We start from the raw sequence: 15,419 nt of genomic DNA on the forward strand, positions 1-15,419 counted from the left end.
TCCATCATTGGTTAGGGTGGGCTGGTTCATTTGTGTTAATCTTCTGCATACTGTTGAAGCTCTGTTGTTTCGTTTCTGTGCAGCACTGTAGATTTAACACTCAGTGCACAAGACCAGACTGCACATTTTATCACCCCACCATTACTGTACCACCAAGACATGCCTTGAAATGGATTCGTCCTCAAACCAGGTAAAGATTAAAATAGTTTGTCTGTGGCCATTTTCAAATACTTTTCTAATATGTAGATGGCTATAAAAGTGTAAGCACACAAATTTGGGGGAAATTAAGACCACTTTTTTTTCTGCTGTTTTAAAAAAAATCAGTGGATAAAATCATCTCCTGATTTCTTTTTAACGTCTGATCATACTATGCAGACATATACTAAGGCCAGCAAGAATATCTGTGTGTCTGTCAAACCAACTTCCTTAGTCATTCGCAGTTGTGAACTATCAAGAGGAAGCCTTAGACTATTTTAATGTGGCTTATCAATTGAATTACAGATTTTAACTGCTTTATATACTTCAATTCTTTTAACACTGTAACCTGATCCATATTTGTTGTTTAAAAGTACTCACCTCTTATGTGTGTGTGTGTGTGTGTGTGTGTGTGTGTGTGTGTGTGTGTGTGTGTGTGAAACATACGAATGCAAATGCAAAACAGTTAATTTAAAAAAATTTTGGTTCTGTTTATTCAGCGAATGATATCCACTCGTACCTGGCAGAAGATCTTGCAGTTTGAAGGGTTCTACCTACTGATGAAAGATAATCTACAGAACTTGTCAAATCTCTGAAACTTGGAATACATTGCTTTCATAATATGAAGTTTATTGCCTATCTGAAGTGTCTAATTTTTCAAGTTTGTAAGTTTATTATTGAGTGATTTTAACATTGGGTATTTTCTTTTGTTGTTTAGTTTTCAGTCTGAGAAGACAGTTTTTAAAGCATTAGCTACATCCTGTTGGAACATCTGGGGTGTGTTCATGCCCTGCTGTGTGAGCCTCACATTTACAGTGGAGGACAGGGCTGCACCGCTGGGGTGAGGCAGAATCAGGCTCAGTGTTGATGGTGTGATGTTTGTAATCTGCAATGAAAACAGGAGTGGCTACAAGCATTGAGGCAGTTTAAAATAGTCATTCAGATTCTTTTTAATTTTTAAATGAATTTAGTTTGAAAAGCATGATACAGGCTTCTCAGTTTGAGTGCCACTTTGGTAAAATTGTCCTTCAGTCCTGTGCCTTCTGTGAAAAGTGCGGTGGGCATGCAGGGTGAAACAGCTGCAATGACAAGTGGAAAAAAATATGAACAATTCCTTAAAATGTTTTCATTTACTATTAACATATACTTTTAAAATTTGGGGGAGAAACTACATTATCACAAAATTATACAAAATTTTTTACAAGTATATACATAAGATACCAGAAAACAAACTTTTAAACTCACAAGATTATAAATATACATATATATTCCCACATTCTGAAAAATAACATTTTCAGAAATAACTCCACAGAAAATATACTGAGTTACTATTGAAGATAATTTTTGGAATGTAAAAATTAGATTTTAGTGTATTTTAAATGGCAGAACTACATAATTACAGATCAAATCAGATGGGTAAACTGCAGAATAGGATGAAGCTTGGCCTACCATATTATGTAGTTTTTGTGTGTTTTTAAAACTGTTAAGGCAAGAAGTGTCAAATGCTTTAGAATTAACAGGTGATTTCAAGGACTTTAGATAATGCAAAAGGGACAATAAAGACTCAAATATTTTTCAGGACCAAATTAACTGTAACGTAAATTCATTGCCTTGCTTAGTTACACACCCAAAGGATGGATAATACACCCATGTCTGTAAGAGTCCATGTTTACAGTTACACAGCCAGCCTTATATTGTGGTCATTGCCTTTCCATTCAGTAATCAGTCATGAACCATTTGGTAAGTTGCACTTGGCTGTGATGATCCCAAAGTAAAGACTGGAAACACGAAAAGAACAGAGAGCACACAGGGCATAGAGCTGCAACGTCATATCAGGCTGAAGTGAGACCCCAGTCCCATTGCATTCTGTGCGTACTCAGTTGAATTTAAGGCATTATTCATTCCAGTGCTGAGATGTTTTACATCTCTGCAGAAGAAATTTATTTTAAATTGTTTAAATTTCTAGAGATTTTTAAGTATCATTATAAACGGTTTATAGCTGTATTCCCACAGCTACAATATAAAGACCATATGGTAAGTAGGGTACAAGGGCTTAAGTGGTTTAGTTCCATCTTTTTTTTAAAACTGGGAAATAACATGCTAAAAATCTGAGTCTGTTAAGCATGTTTCTAGCCAATGTCAAATAGTTCTTTCAATTGCTGTAGTTTCTGGGTAAGCTAATGCTGACCCCATAACATCTGCTGAATAAAATGGGCTAAAGTGAACCACCATGAAGGATCACACGGAGGAAGGGGATGAGCATGGTTGGCAGTAATCCAGTGAGTGTACCAGAATGCACAGTGTGCTTTGGCATGCATTTATCCACAGAAAACCAGTGGGACTTGGAATGCCCAGCGGATACAAATTGTTAATTCTGGAGCTTAGATACTGGACACAAACATAATTTTCTTCCAAGGTTTGTGTGTCTGTGTATATGTCATGTTTCTTCACCTTAATGATGGGTAACAAGGTGGTCAGACCGTGACTAAAGTAACAGGACCTTTAGTCATGAAACTGACCACAGTGGTGAAGACTGACACTTGACCACTATGAAGGATAAATTGTAGGAAGCCAACTTTGTGCTATACATTAAGGTTATAGTTACTACCTACACTATAATGAAACTGAAATTTCTCTGTAGCCAAAAGTTGGCAAACTTGCCCCACAGGGAAAATTTAAAACAGGTTGAAATTTGGACTTCCATGAGAGGGTGGTGGTTCATAGGCATTTTTTCCCCCTTTAACTTAACTACTACTATATAAAGTCTGCTGAATAGAGATTTAATATATTACTGTATTTTAAAATACAGCTTAGTTCAGCAGAATCCTTTGATGTGTGAATAATGATGGTATAATCTTATGTTTTAAGCTTCTTGACTCTTTAATTGATCTCCTGACAACAGCCATTCAGCTTTAAAAGTGACCTGATTCATTCACTATCTAGGCTGTGATATAATTAAGTTATTGTCTGTTTATAGTATTTCCAAAGTGTTGGCCGTAGAAACTTTAGGAACTGTGATGTGTTTTGTCAAACCAAACTGGGCATTCCAGAAACTTGAGGGATTATGCTACAACGGTTAACACAATAAAAATTAATAGTACCAGTAAAGCATCTTCCAACTTCTTCACACTTAGAAAAATATATTTTTAAACATCAAGCTACATAATTTCCATTCTTCAGGAAACTACAGATAGGTTAAAGAGCAAATTCCTGAATGATGATCTTTGGCAGCATTTAAAGTGAAAGAGAATGAGGATAAGAATTTAGCCCCAGTCCACTAAAAAGGAATTCATTTTGACAGATTTTTCAAATGAATCTGGGTTCATTTTGGAACTTAGCCTATGGAGTGGCGTACATCTAAACAGATTTTTGCAATAGAAAAAAAAGCTATAAAAATGTACCAGGAATTACTAACTAACGCATTTTCAGTGATGGTGAACCACTTAGAGCTTTCAATGATTCAAATAGCCTGCTGCAGCACACATGCCATAGTTTCGCCTCCACTGGTTTATATGTTAAACAAATGTTTATACATTAGACTACATCTTTATGTAGTATTTTCTAATGAAATACTATTACTATCTGAAAACCTTTAAAAAACTGTACATCATTGGAAATAGTTATTCATCATACTACTTTCCCATTAATGAGGCTATAGTCAAAAAATTCAGTTACAGACATGGCTTCTAAAAAAATTTACATCAAAAATGAAAATGTGGCTGTCACCTGTATATCATTAACTTTGGATCTAGGGAAAAACGTGTCCTTATCTAAAGGACTTTATAAATGCCTAAAAAACGTTCTCCAGGAAAGCTTGTTTCCTTAGGGAAAAATGTTTGTTTTGAAAACTTAGCCTTTAGGGTAATGGTAGTTTTTCCTTTTTTAATGGAAATGCAAGAATACAACATTCCATTGGATGGTGAACCTTAAAATATAAGTGCTAAAAAGAAACAGTTTTTCTACATTTTCCAAGTTGGGGCTTTTTAAAAACACTTTCTTTGGTAGTGCTGGGTTGGTTCCCAGGGCTTCAGAGATGCTAGGCAAATTCTCTACCACAGAGTTCCATCCTGAGCCCTCCAACTTGGGTTTTTAAGTTTTGGGAGATTTTCTGAGCAGTGCTGAACCACTTCCTTTCTCCCCACAGCAGGTCTGCCGAAGTCACACATACACTCAGTAAAGGGGTCGTACTATACGTATTCAATCCTTCCCTGAATTGTGATCATCTGGCAGTGTATGGATTATGGATAGTTAATTAAAAAGCAAACATTTTGAACTTATCATCTGTTTTGATCATCCTGGGCACTTTTTCCTGTTACAATCTTCAGTTAGCACCACTTGTCCATGCAGAGTTTGGTTTTGATTTTTTCTTGTGTAATTCTGGTCTCTCGATGTTAATTTATGTAGCCTTCTGAGCATTCATGTCTTTTAATGAGGCATATGTACACATTTCCAGACAAATAAACTGCAATAAAAAATGCAGAGTTGATTACAATTTTTAGATTTTTAGAGCAGCTTAATTTTTTAAATTGAAGTTCCAAATCATACAGGTGTAGTATAATATTTTTCTTTGCTAACACCTTTTATCCTGTATTTGCATATATGGCTCCAAGGAGCCATCTCGTTATGTTACCTTCAGATAATGTTGACTGAGTTCATTAACCAGGTTTCAGAAAGTGTTGTATCAAATATCCTCAACTAGTAAAAGTCTACTTTTCTTGGGCTAAGAAAGTTTCTGACCTGCAGTCGTCCCCTCCGGCACTAATAACATGTCGATCACCACTGGTAAATCGGATGTTTGTCACATGGGGTGAGTGACCAAAGAACCGCTTGTGCTTTGCCTAAAAACAAACAAACAAACAGTAACAAAGCTCAGGAGATCTGATGCACACCCAAGTCAGAGGTTCCTATGAGGAACCACAATCTACCACAAGAGTTGTGGAAAGAATGGAGTTGTGACCACCGCCAGTGATGATCTGCATTTAACACACACCAGGTTATTCGGGCAGTCAGATGTCGCTCTCTCAGAAGGAAAAGCATTTAAAGTCTGACAAGTGAAAAATGGTTTGTTAAAAAGTTCACTAGGACTTTATTACTTTTTAAAAGATAGCACTGCTGGAGGGGGAGGGGTTTTTAGTTATTGAAAAACATTTTCAAAATACATATTTAAAAGTACAATATTTTTCAGATCAGGATAAAACATTTTAAATATGTGAGAAAAAATACTGATGTGATATAAAATAACAATACAAACTTACAAATTTTTCTGGACATGGGAAGTCAAATAATTTAACCATGCCAAAGTCATCCCCTGTTACAAGGCTGATTCCTGAGTGAGACACACAGGCACAGTTGACGTCGGCCTTCTCGGCGTGTCTGGACCAGATGCCTGTAACTTCATCCCCTAGAATACTAAAGACAGAAAGCAGACCCACCATAGCAGACAGAGGATTATCATATGATTTATCAATCTGTACCCTAATGTTACTTCAAGCAAATAAATTACAAAGCAGGTTGCAGGCCAGAGTTTCACCTATTAATTCCATCTCATCTCTTAAAAATTTTACAACTTTGGGTGAGGGATTTAGCTCAGTGGTGCTGCACCTGCCTCACAAGCGCAAGGTCCTGAGTTTGATCCCCGGTACCAAAAAAAAAAATTTTTTTAAAAGGGTTTATAAGATTAAAGTTTTATAATTCAGTACCTCATAAGAATTGATTGAATTATTTTTCAGGTTAAAAGTAATGCTTAGTAAGAATTTAATGGCACTTAATTGTGACTAAATGGATTATCAATCACTTGTCAGCAAATTTGAACAAATTTATAAACTAACAACTTTAAGGTAGCATTTAAGTAACCCAATATGTTTTTATTTCCTTCCTTATGGCATACTTCAACCAATCGCCAATGCCTTTAAACTTTTTATTAAAGAACCGCTCCAGCCATCTACCTCCTCAACTATACTATTATTGCCCCACTCATAGCCCTTATACTAGCGTTTTCCATATAAATTCCTTTACCAATACCATACCCCTTAATCAATATAAATTTGGGTTTACTATTCATTCTGGCAATTTCAGGCTTAGCCGTATATTCCATCTTATGATCAGGATGAGCATCAAACTCCAAATACGCTTTATTTGGAGTGCTTCGAGCGGTAGCCCAAACAATCTCATACGAAGTATCTCTAGCTATTATGCTTTTTTTTTACTATAAATTTATTCTTTCATCTTTCCCTTGAGGTACTATTTTCTATTGCTCCTAAAAAAATTTCTATCTCCTATACTTTTATGTAGTATGAATGTTTTATTTTAATTTGAGTAATATTTTTATTATGTAGCTATGATTTTGGGGGCAAGAGTTGGTTCAAAGTGGTTAGAAATTATCTGAAGTCTTCTAGGTGTAAGCTAGATGCTTTATTTTAAGCTACGCTTTGTATTCCAAGCACACTTTCCAGTATGCTTACCTTGTTATGACTTATCTCCTTTCATGTTTTTTGTGCATAGTCTAGCAGAATTATATATATTTAAGGAGCGTGATGGGCGGGAGCTGGAACTGGATGAACAGTCTATCCTCCATTAGCGGGAAATCTAGCACATGCGGGCGCCTCCGTTGACTTAATTTTTTCACTTCACTTAGCAGAAGTATCAATTCTCAGACTAAGTTTAATGTTTAGGGAGTTTCAAGGGAATCAGTCATAAAGGATGGAAATGTATTTAACGAAAAGGGGTCGTAGCTCTGAACATACATTATTCTTTTCCTAACAATTCAAGATACTTAATAAACGTAAATTACTGTTACCTAGAGAATGTCTCTAACTTCAGAAATAGGTTTTCCTAACTTTTCTGATCTTCAGTGTCATTTCTTTCCTTTTGAGTGTTAGCAGTATTTACCTAGTCCACGTAGCCCAGGTAATTCTGTCAATGGCAGCATGATCCAGAAGATGTTTCCCTGAAGGCACTTCATAAACATGCCGTTTGTAGCAGCCACTGGAGACCTTTTATCGTAGTATAACAGGACAAGAATTCTGTTAGGTGAAGGCACAGTCCACAGGGATTTTTGGAATACTAGCAAACTTGCTACATGGTTTACACATCTAATGTGCAGAATGTAAAACATCACTACAAATTCAAGGAATTGTGGAGTGGAAATGGAGAGATGATCAGAGCAGGAGGTATTTAAGTAGATGAGTATAAAGTTCTGGATCTAATGTACAATATGAGTGCAGGTAACTACTGTTAGTGATTTACACAAGCAAAAGTTGAGATGGATAATTTACTTCACTATAGTTAACTTTTTTACTACTGTATATGTATCCTGTAACATACACATTGAAGTATTTTGTGTTAAAATTTAAGAAAACAGGAGCAAGAAGATTGGTGTTCAAGGCCAGCCTGAGCAATCTAAGAGTCTCAAATTAAAAACGGACAGAATGTAGTTTAGTGTGAAGGCCCAGGGTTCAGTTCTCAGTAAACTGCCCCCAAAGAAAAGCACTACAGAATTGACGCAGAAACAGCGAAGAGTAAAGGCAAAAGCTGAAGCTGTGGAGCTGGGAGAGGAAGGGCTGAAGGGATGTGAATGCATTCATGACACGAATGTACAGGCAGGTAGTGCCCCTGTGAGACCATAACTGCTGATGCTGTACCTGGAGGTACCTGCTATCTGCGGAGAAGTCCATTTGAATGACAAAGCTTGGAATATCTTTGCAATAGCTGATTCTGTTCAGGGTGGGGCCCAACGTTAGGTCATAAAAATCCACGGAGTTCTCACTAGAACCCACTGCAAGATACCGGGAATCTGGACTGAATCTGAATACATAACAAAATGTAAAAAAACATGTTAGTCTTGATTATTTTATCTGAAAAAAAATGTCTCTTAGTAGAAAAGAATGCAGCCCAGGTCATTAGGGTGAAGCGGAAGCTTGGAAGACAGTGAAATACTATCTGCAGGCCAGTCACAGGAGGCAGGGCGAGAGGAGTCAGTGATTGGAGGTGTTTTATGAGCCTTTTGAGGTACTTTAGGGACAATATCAGTCTGAAAATGTCCCATGAGTCAGGTATTTTTAGGAATACGCGAGGGCTAAGGAAAGCCACTGTTAGATGGTGAGGTTCTGAGGAGGCTTCTGTTACAAAAGGATTGTATTGACAAGGGCTCGGTTTTTCGATTTAATAATCTCATCTGCTGATCAAAGAAATGCCCGGTAAATGGTATCTACTATTAATGAAAAAGAAAATTCATGACAAGTTTTCAGATTCTGGGACATAAATAAATGTCCATTCAATGAGTATTCAGAAATGGAAGAGTTTGAAGGCCCATAGCAGGAAGCAAGGGAAAAGTGTGATGCTTAATCACGGTTAAGAGAGGGTCTGATACATGGAGTTGTAACTTTGGTTTCCTGAGTTTGACAGGGCAGGTGAACTCAACACTAGTGGAGACAGCTCTCGGCACAGTTAAGTGACTGCATGCCTAGAGTGATACTCTTCAAACATTACCTAGTACTTGGTGTTAGCAAGTATAATTAAGTATACAAACAGCCATACTGCAGCGTAAGGTCAATGACATAAAGTGCTGTATAGGCTGTCAGAACATTTTTGAAGCTGTGAGTAGAGAAGGTTTCCAAATGCAAGCTGGGTCACTTATTCCATTTGAAATTAGAAATTTTGCTCATTTGACTAACCTGATGTCATGGATTGCACATCGTCTGTCTCTCTTCTTTCCCCATATTTTTAGAGAGCTCACCAATAAAATAATAAATTCTCCATTTTTCATTCCAATAGCCACCATGTCCCCTTCAGGGCTATAGCACACAGTCTGAGCAGCATGCCCCAAATTCACTTTGTTTAACATCTTCTGCATAAGAAGCAAAACAATCAGAGAAAACCCCGTTGTGTAGTACCTACAAATGAAGCCACCCCCCATACTCAATTGTAAGTTTAGGTGCTAGCCATTTAAGAGTCCCACTTTCTTTTTTGAAACTATGATTTCTTTAAAAACTGTACCTACTTTATCAGCGACATCCCATAGTCTCACTGTCCCATCTTCTGCAGCAGAAAGGAAAAAATCCCTGGAAGGGTGTGTTGCTAGCCCCCAGATTGGTCCATCCATGTGACCACTAACCAGAATATTACAAGCTGCATTTTTCTCTCCAACTTCAATTATTTCAGCATTCCTTGTCCCAACTAGTATCTTGCCCTGAAACACAAGTGGAACCAATATCTTTACTATAATGCTGCAGTTCTGTGTTTTGAGCTGAACTAACACAAGCTCTAAACATGATTTGCTCATGAACATTTTCTATGGCCAAAGGAACAAATCTGCATGAGCACAGGTCTAGGTTGCACGGTAGAGTTCACACTAAAGACAGAGATCTTCTCTGTGGTCCTGTGTCTGGATTCTTTAGTCGTCAAAGTTTTGATTTTGACATTAGGATCTTTAACAAGGTATAAATGCACTGAGATGTAAGAACAAATTCATGTTTTAGTGAAAAAGTATACAAAGTAATATTTAAATATGCAGATGGGTTAGTACATGAGTATGATTTATAAATGAGAGCAGAGATGCTCTCCAATTTTTATAGGCATGTGTGTGTTTTTTAATGGAGACAACTGCTCTAGTCACCTGGCAAGGATTTTCAGTTCTCCCTATCACAGCAGACTGAAGAAAGCACAGGGATTTAGATACAGCGTTTAGACAGAATACTTTCATTTGCACTGCATGGGCACCAGCAATGGAAACTGCAGAGTAATGGTCAAGCAAATCGTCATCTGTATTATTACTGCTCATTAAGTTACAAGGGTGACAGAAGCAGAGGAAAAACTGCTTTCCATTTTCTTGTGCACTTGGATAGGCTCAAGAATGTCTTACTTTGCCTCTGCACACAGAACGAACACAATCTGTGACTTGTCCTGTCTCGAGCCTGAAGGCCCGGCATCTCCTCAGCTCCTGATCCCACAGTTTAACTGCTCCTCCTTCCTTTGACCTGATTAAAAAAACCAAACCCAAATGAGTGTTTATTATTGACTATCACAAATAAATTGCAATATAAACATGCTGTTATAATTTAATATTAAACTTTCAATGGCAATTTCAAGATATACTGTATCTCAGAAGAACAGTTTCAGCAAATTTTATTTTGCAAATATTTTTTCCTGAGAATAATTTAGCCTCTACCATAAATTATCCTCTTGTGATACTTAAGACACAAAACCCTTTTAATTTAACTGAAATGGCAAGAGATAAGATTACAGATGCCGTGCTATAGAACCTGTCTTGAAGGGTTGGAAAGAGGCACGAGCTGGGTGTGCTGGCACACAGTTGTAATCTCTGCACTCTGGAAGGTTGAAGCAGGAGGAGCACAAGTTTGAGGCACGCCTGGGTGGCTTAGTGTGAGACCTTGTGTCATAAAGGACCAGAAATAGAGCTCAGTGTGAAGGTTTTGGGTTCAAGCTGCATATTGAGGAAAACCTTTTTTTTTTTTTTCCCTCTTATCATGATTAAAATACCCTTCTGAAACAGGTTAGTAGACTACTAATGAGTAGGGGTGATATAGGAAATACAAGTGTTTGGAGTAATATGTTAAGGAAAATATAGCTCACATAATGGATTTTTCTCATTGAAGAACTGAAAAATGTGGTCCTTCATTTTGTTAAATGAATTTGCTTGTCTTAGGTGAAAACATGCTTGTGTACCATACTATTTATCTTTCACGTGACAAGGAAACATTCAGTTGTGTTTAACTTGTGTTTTTAGTCGCATGTCACATTTCAGCATGTAGATGACTGTGTTGGTTGTAAATTGATTATAAGTATCTGGATACTGTTGGAAGATTTGAAAATAACTCAGTCACATTTACATTTTGAGGTCTTTTATAAAGCAGTTTATATAACGAGCTTGCCTCAAGTAAAAGCAAACAAAGTTTGTGTAGCATCCTCTTGCCATTTTCTCATGGCACCCAAAAAGACACAGATGAAGCAGTCTGATTCAGTGCTAAGTATTCTCCTGCACGTCCCATGTCACTCAGCAAATACTGATGATGGCGTACAGGCATTAGGAAAATCAGTTTTTGTTCTTGTGTACAGGGGAATGAACCCACGGCCTCATGCATAACCAACAAACACTGCCTCTGAACAACATCCCCGGTCTTTTTTAAAATTTTGAGTGTTCACTTGGCAGCACATAACTAAAATTTTATTTTGAGACAAGGTCTTCTAACACGCCCAGCCTGGCCTTAAACTTCAGATCCTCCTGCCTTAGACTAGCTGTCATGCATCATGATGGCTAGCAGGGAAAATCCATTCTCAGTTTATAGAGCACACGCCTAGCCATGTCGTAGAAGTTCCACCCCGACTGGAGTTTATGGATGTGATTTAAAACCAAGAATAACAATCCAGAGAAGGCACATAACAGGCAATCCAGGGAAAGCAAGTGTAGAAGAATAACCTGTGGAGCCCAGAAATAACTACAATACCTAACTGCACACCTTCGGGGCAGCAAGACGCGTAAGTATTCAGTGAAGCTACAAAGAGGACTCACGGCCTTTCCTTGCCTCCGGTCACAATAAGTCCATCTCGCAGAGTGGTGTACATGGCAAACACAGGCCCGTTGTGAGCTCTGGCCACAACTCTACACAGTACATGTTCTTTCCACACACAGACGTCACCACTGATGGTACCTGTAAACGTCAAGTTATTCTGAAAAGGAGTGGGGAAAGGGGGAGACAAATTCATCAAAAGTTCAGAGAAATCAAATAGATGCAATTGTCTACGTGAGTGTAACACTACCTCACCACCAAACACATGCAGGGCGTGATGGAGTCACACGACTCGAGGCCGGAAAACCAGCTTTCACAGGGCCCTTTTCCTTTTCCAAGGCTGTCACTCAGCAGATGGAACAACCTTGGATAAGCCTCTCCTTCCAATTCTAAAATACTCTAATTCTAGTTTATATTGTTCCCTTTGATTGCTTCCCTCTGGCTACCCATAAATAATTTAAAGGTTGGTGGCCCGGGATTTAGCTCAGTGGTTCCATCGCCTGCCTCGCAAGCACAAGGTCCCGAGTTCAGTTCCCGGTACCAATAAAATAAATAAAAATAAAAACTTAAAGGTTGCTAGTCTTTGAGAGTAAAATGAAGAACAGGAATAGGAAGTGAAGATAACTTTTTTGTATTAGGTGTGGAAGAATTTTGTCATAGGAAGTAAAACTCATACCAAATTTGTAGGGATTTTTCAGAACCCATTAACCCAGATCTGGAAGCATCAGTAATTCATGCTTATCTGCAATTAGAATGTAAATGCTTCAGGTGCAGAGACCAGTATTTTCCTTCTCTTTTTCTTTGTGTTTTTGAGTCTCACTCTGTACTCCATGCTGGCCTCAACTCACAACATATTTCTGCCTCAGCCTCCTGAGTGCTGAGATTACAGGCATGTACCACCACACCCAGCCTCTTGTACTTTTTATAGTCCCTAGCATAGACTCAAAATGCTCAAACTGAGAAACATAATATAGTATCCCACAAATATGTACAATTTTTATATTTTTACATAACACATTTTAAAAGTTTAAACCAGTAAGTAAGTAGAAAAACATTCTCAGTGATTGCACTGTTGTTGCATGTATAAAAAGTCAATTTTTTCCTATTATTTTACTCATCAAGTTTATTGGGAATGGAAAGTTAACTACACAAGAATTTTATAAATAAAGAAAGTTCACTTACATGGGGGAATTAAAGAATATAATAAACACATATGTGAATGTGGGCAGTTTTCTTCCAGAAGCAAACTACTGGTCTTATATTATGAATACTCAAAATGTTCAACTGAAGTCTGAGATATCACCAATATTTCAGTGGTCTTTCCCCCCAAACCTAAGTATACTAAAAGTTCCAATTTTCTTCCTTCAAATATTTCATTCTCATATGAATCTTTGAATAAGGAAATCCCACTGCACTTTTTTTTTTAAAATTGTACCAGAGGATGTAAGAAGCTTAGCCAGGGTAGAGTGTTGAAGGGAAGACAGATGGATTGACTACACCACAGGCCCATGTGGGCTGCAGGAGGGGAGCAGGGGGAGAGCTCTTGAACACTTCTGTCAAGACTAAGGATGGTGCTTGCCCTTTCCTTTTGTGTCTCACTCTTCTTGCCTTGAATTCGAGCTGTTGGCCTACAGGACTTACAACATATTTAACGAAGACTTAGAGAAATCAAAGGAAATCTAAACTCAAGTTGGACCTTAAGACATGAAAACCAGGTCATGGATTTAGCTCAGTGGCACCGCACCTGCCTCACAAGCACAAGGTCCTAAGTTTGATCCCTGGTACGACACACACACAAAAACAACAAAACAAAAAAAATCATGCTTCTTGATTTAACTTTCTTTCACTCTGTCAAATTTTTAGATGCAACTACTAGGAAGACAAATTTTAGGATGCTTGAGAATTATAATACAAACAAAGGTCTTGGAGACTAGCAATGGCCCAATGACCTGAATGTTTCATCATAATCTCATTAATTTTCCCACTTCCTAGTTTCTGAAAGTCTCAGATGTTTGATGAAATATAAGCATGACCAGGACATGTAATGACTAGCAGAATACAATGCCATACACCAACAACTTTAATGCGGCTTATCTAAGGCAATACAATTTAAAGTAGGCAAAATGACACCACCATGTAGCATTTTAAGAGACATACTGCACCAAATGCAATGGCAAGCATGGTCTGCATCCGGGTATCTTCCAGCATGCTCAGCAGCCCTTTTTTGCTAAGAAGAGCTCTTCCTGCCAGTGTCCAGAACTTCACATGTTTTACTCCCACAGAGACAAACTGTGTATCGGAATCTGGTCGGAATTCTGCTACAAAAATTCGCTGGTTGTGCCCAGCTCTGCTGGCAATTTTGGCTCCTGATACAGAAGACACAACAATACACACACTTCATCTTCATTCCTAAGATCCTCCAGAATCAATCAAATCAGTATTAATTAGCAGAGAAACAGTTTCTAAATGAAATGGCAGTGATCTTATTCTGATACCCATAAATACATTTTTGTTGGAATATCTGTTTATATATTGTCTTGTTGCTCTGAACTACAAGAGAGAATCCAGTAGCTAACAGAGACTAAATGACTTGTAAAGGTAAAAATGTCTGCCATGCTGGACCTCTGGCCTCATGATCAAAAATTTGGGGCAGGAGTGGGAACCTAGGAGCTACAAGCACTTGTTTCTTTCTTCTTACCCAAAGAACAAAAATGCTGAGCCTGCTTTCTTGTCATTCATCAATTAAGAGTTTAACTTGCACACCCAGACATAAATGATGTATTTGCTTGCTTTATTTATTTATTTATTTATTTATTTATTTATTTTTGGTACTGAGGATCAAACTCAGGTCCTTGTGCTTGTGAGGCAGGCGGCAGCACCACTGAGCTAAATCCCCGGCCCATGCATTTGCTTGTTGAGTCTGTCATCTGCCACAGCCCATGAATCCTTTTTTTTTTGGTACCAGGGATGCTTGCAAGGCAGATGGTGGAAATGAATCATTTTTAATATTAATAGTTTTGTTCACTTATGTTTTGTGGACTTACCACCATTTCACTGGACTTTTAAAATGAAACATACCTATGTACCACCAACTGTGTTCCATGTAGTATGTTGGGCCATAGTGAATAAAGATTTCACTTACTTAATACAGAATTCATATTACCCTAGTATATAAATATATATATTTTTTGAGACAAGATCTCACCATGTCGTGTAAGTTGGCCTTGAACGCACTGTAGCCTAGGCTGGCCTTGAATTCACGATCCTCATGTCTTAGGCTCCAGAGTGCTGAGATTATAGGCATGTGTCACCACTCGGCTGCCCTAGTATTCTTGTTTTAAAAAAATTACAAAAAGAATCCTACCTTCCTGCCATCTCCAGATGGTAATAGTATGTTCTGGGTCAAGTCCCACAGACAGCAATAGTTTGCCAGTGGCACTGAAGCTGACTGAACACACACCCTTTGAATGGTAACATCTTAGAATAGATAAAGTCTGCTTGTTCATTGCATCCCAGATGTGGATAGAAGGGGCTGTGGCTAAACAAAGAAAAATTCAAAAGTTGTGATTGACCATTAAGATGTTTCCACTTCTGAAGGTGATACATATCAATTTCTGAAAAAGAAAAGTATATTCCAAAAAACCCCCAAAAAACGACTTAACAAAAGAATAGCTCAAAATTAAGATTAAATTTTAAAAA

The 15,419-nt window shown here is 37.8% G+C and overlaps 2 protein-coding genes across 12 annotated transcripts in view; one reads left to right on the top strand and one right to left on the bottom strand.

The window, feature by feature from the left end:
- Window positions 1-3,581, top strand: part of Zc3h14 (zinc finger CCCH-type containing 14) — a 50,770-nt gene extending 47,189 nt beyond the window's left edge. For all 10 annotated transcript variants that reach the window (XM_010616266.1, XM_019206352.1, XM_010616269.1 and 7 more), the window contains 2 exons: window positions 84-190; window positions 696-3,581. In XM_010616266.1, coding sequence (XP_010614568.1) covers window positions 84-190; window positions 696-702 — 114 coding nt within the window. In that variant the 3' untranslated portion in view covers window positions 703-3,581. The remainder of the gene's footprint in view (window positions 1-83; window positions 191-695) is intronic.
- Window positions 3,483-15,419, bottom strand: part of Eml5 (EMAP like 5) — a 137,955-nt gene continuing 126,018 nt past the window's right edge. For both annotated transcript variants that reach the window (XM_033766748.1, XM_033766747.1), the window contains 11 exons: window positions 15,085-15,258; window positions 13,878-14,086; window positions 11,723-11,880; window positions 10,055-10,169; window positions 9,194-9,382; window positions 8,868-9,040; window positions 7,836-7,998; window positions 7,084-7,187; window positions 5,451-5,604; window positions 4,933-5,033; window positions 3,483-4,657 (listed from right to left, as the gene is read on the bottom strand). In XM_033766748.1, the coding sequence (XP_033622639.1) occupies window positions 4,621-4,657; window positions 4,933-5,033; window positions 5,451-5,604; window positions 7,084-7,187; window positions 7,836-7,998; window positions 8,868-9,040; window positions 9,194-9,382; window positions 10,055-10,169; window positions 11,723-11,880; window positions 13,878-14,086; window positions 15,085-15,258 (1,577 nt within the window). In that variant the 3' untranslated portion in view covers window positions 3,483-4,620. The remainder of the gene's footprint in view (window positions 4,658-4,932; window positions 5,034-5,450; window positions 5,605-7,083; window positions 7,188-7,835; window positions 7,999-8,867; window positions 9,041-9,193; window positions 9,383-10,054; window positions 10,170-11,722; window positions 11,881-13,877; window positions 14,087-15,084; window positions 15,259-15,419) is intronic.

This window comes from Fukomys damarensis, unplaced genomic scaffold, assembly GCF_012274545.1.
Source record: "Fukomys damarensis isolate Sample0158 unplaced genomic scaffold, DMR_v1.0_HiC HiC_scaffold_21, whole genome shotgun sequence".
NCBI classification, from domain to species: Eukaryota; Metazoa; Chordata; class Mammalia; order Rodentia; family Bathyergidae; genus Fukomys; species Fukomys damarensis.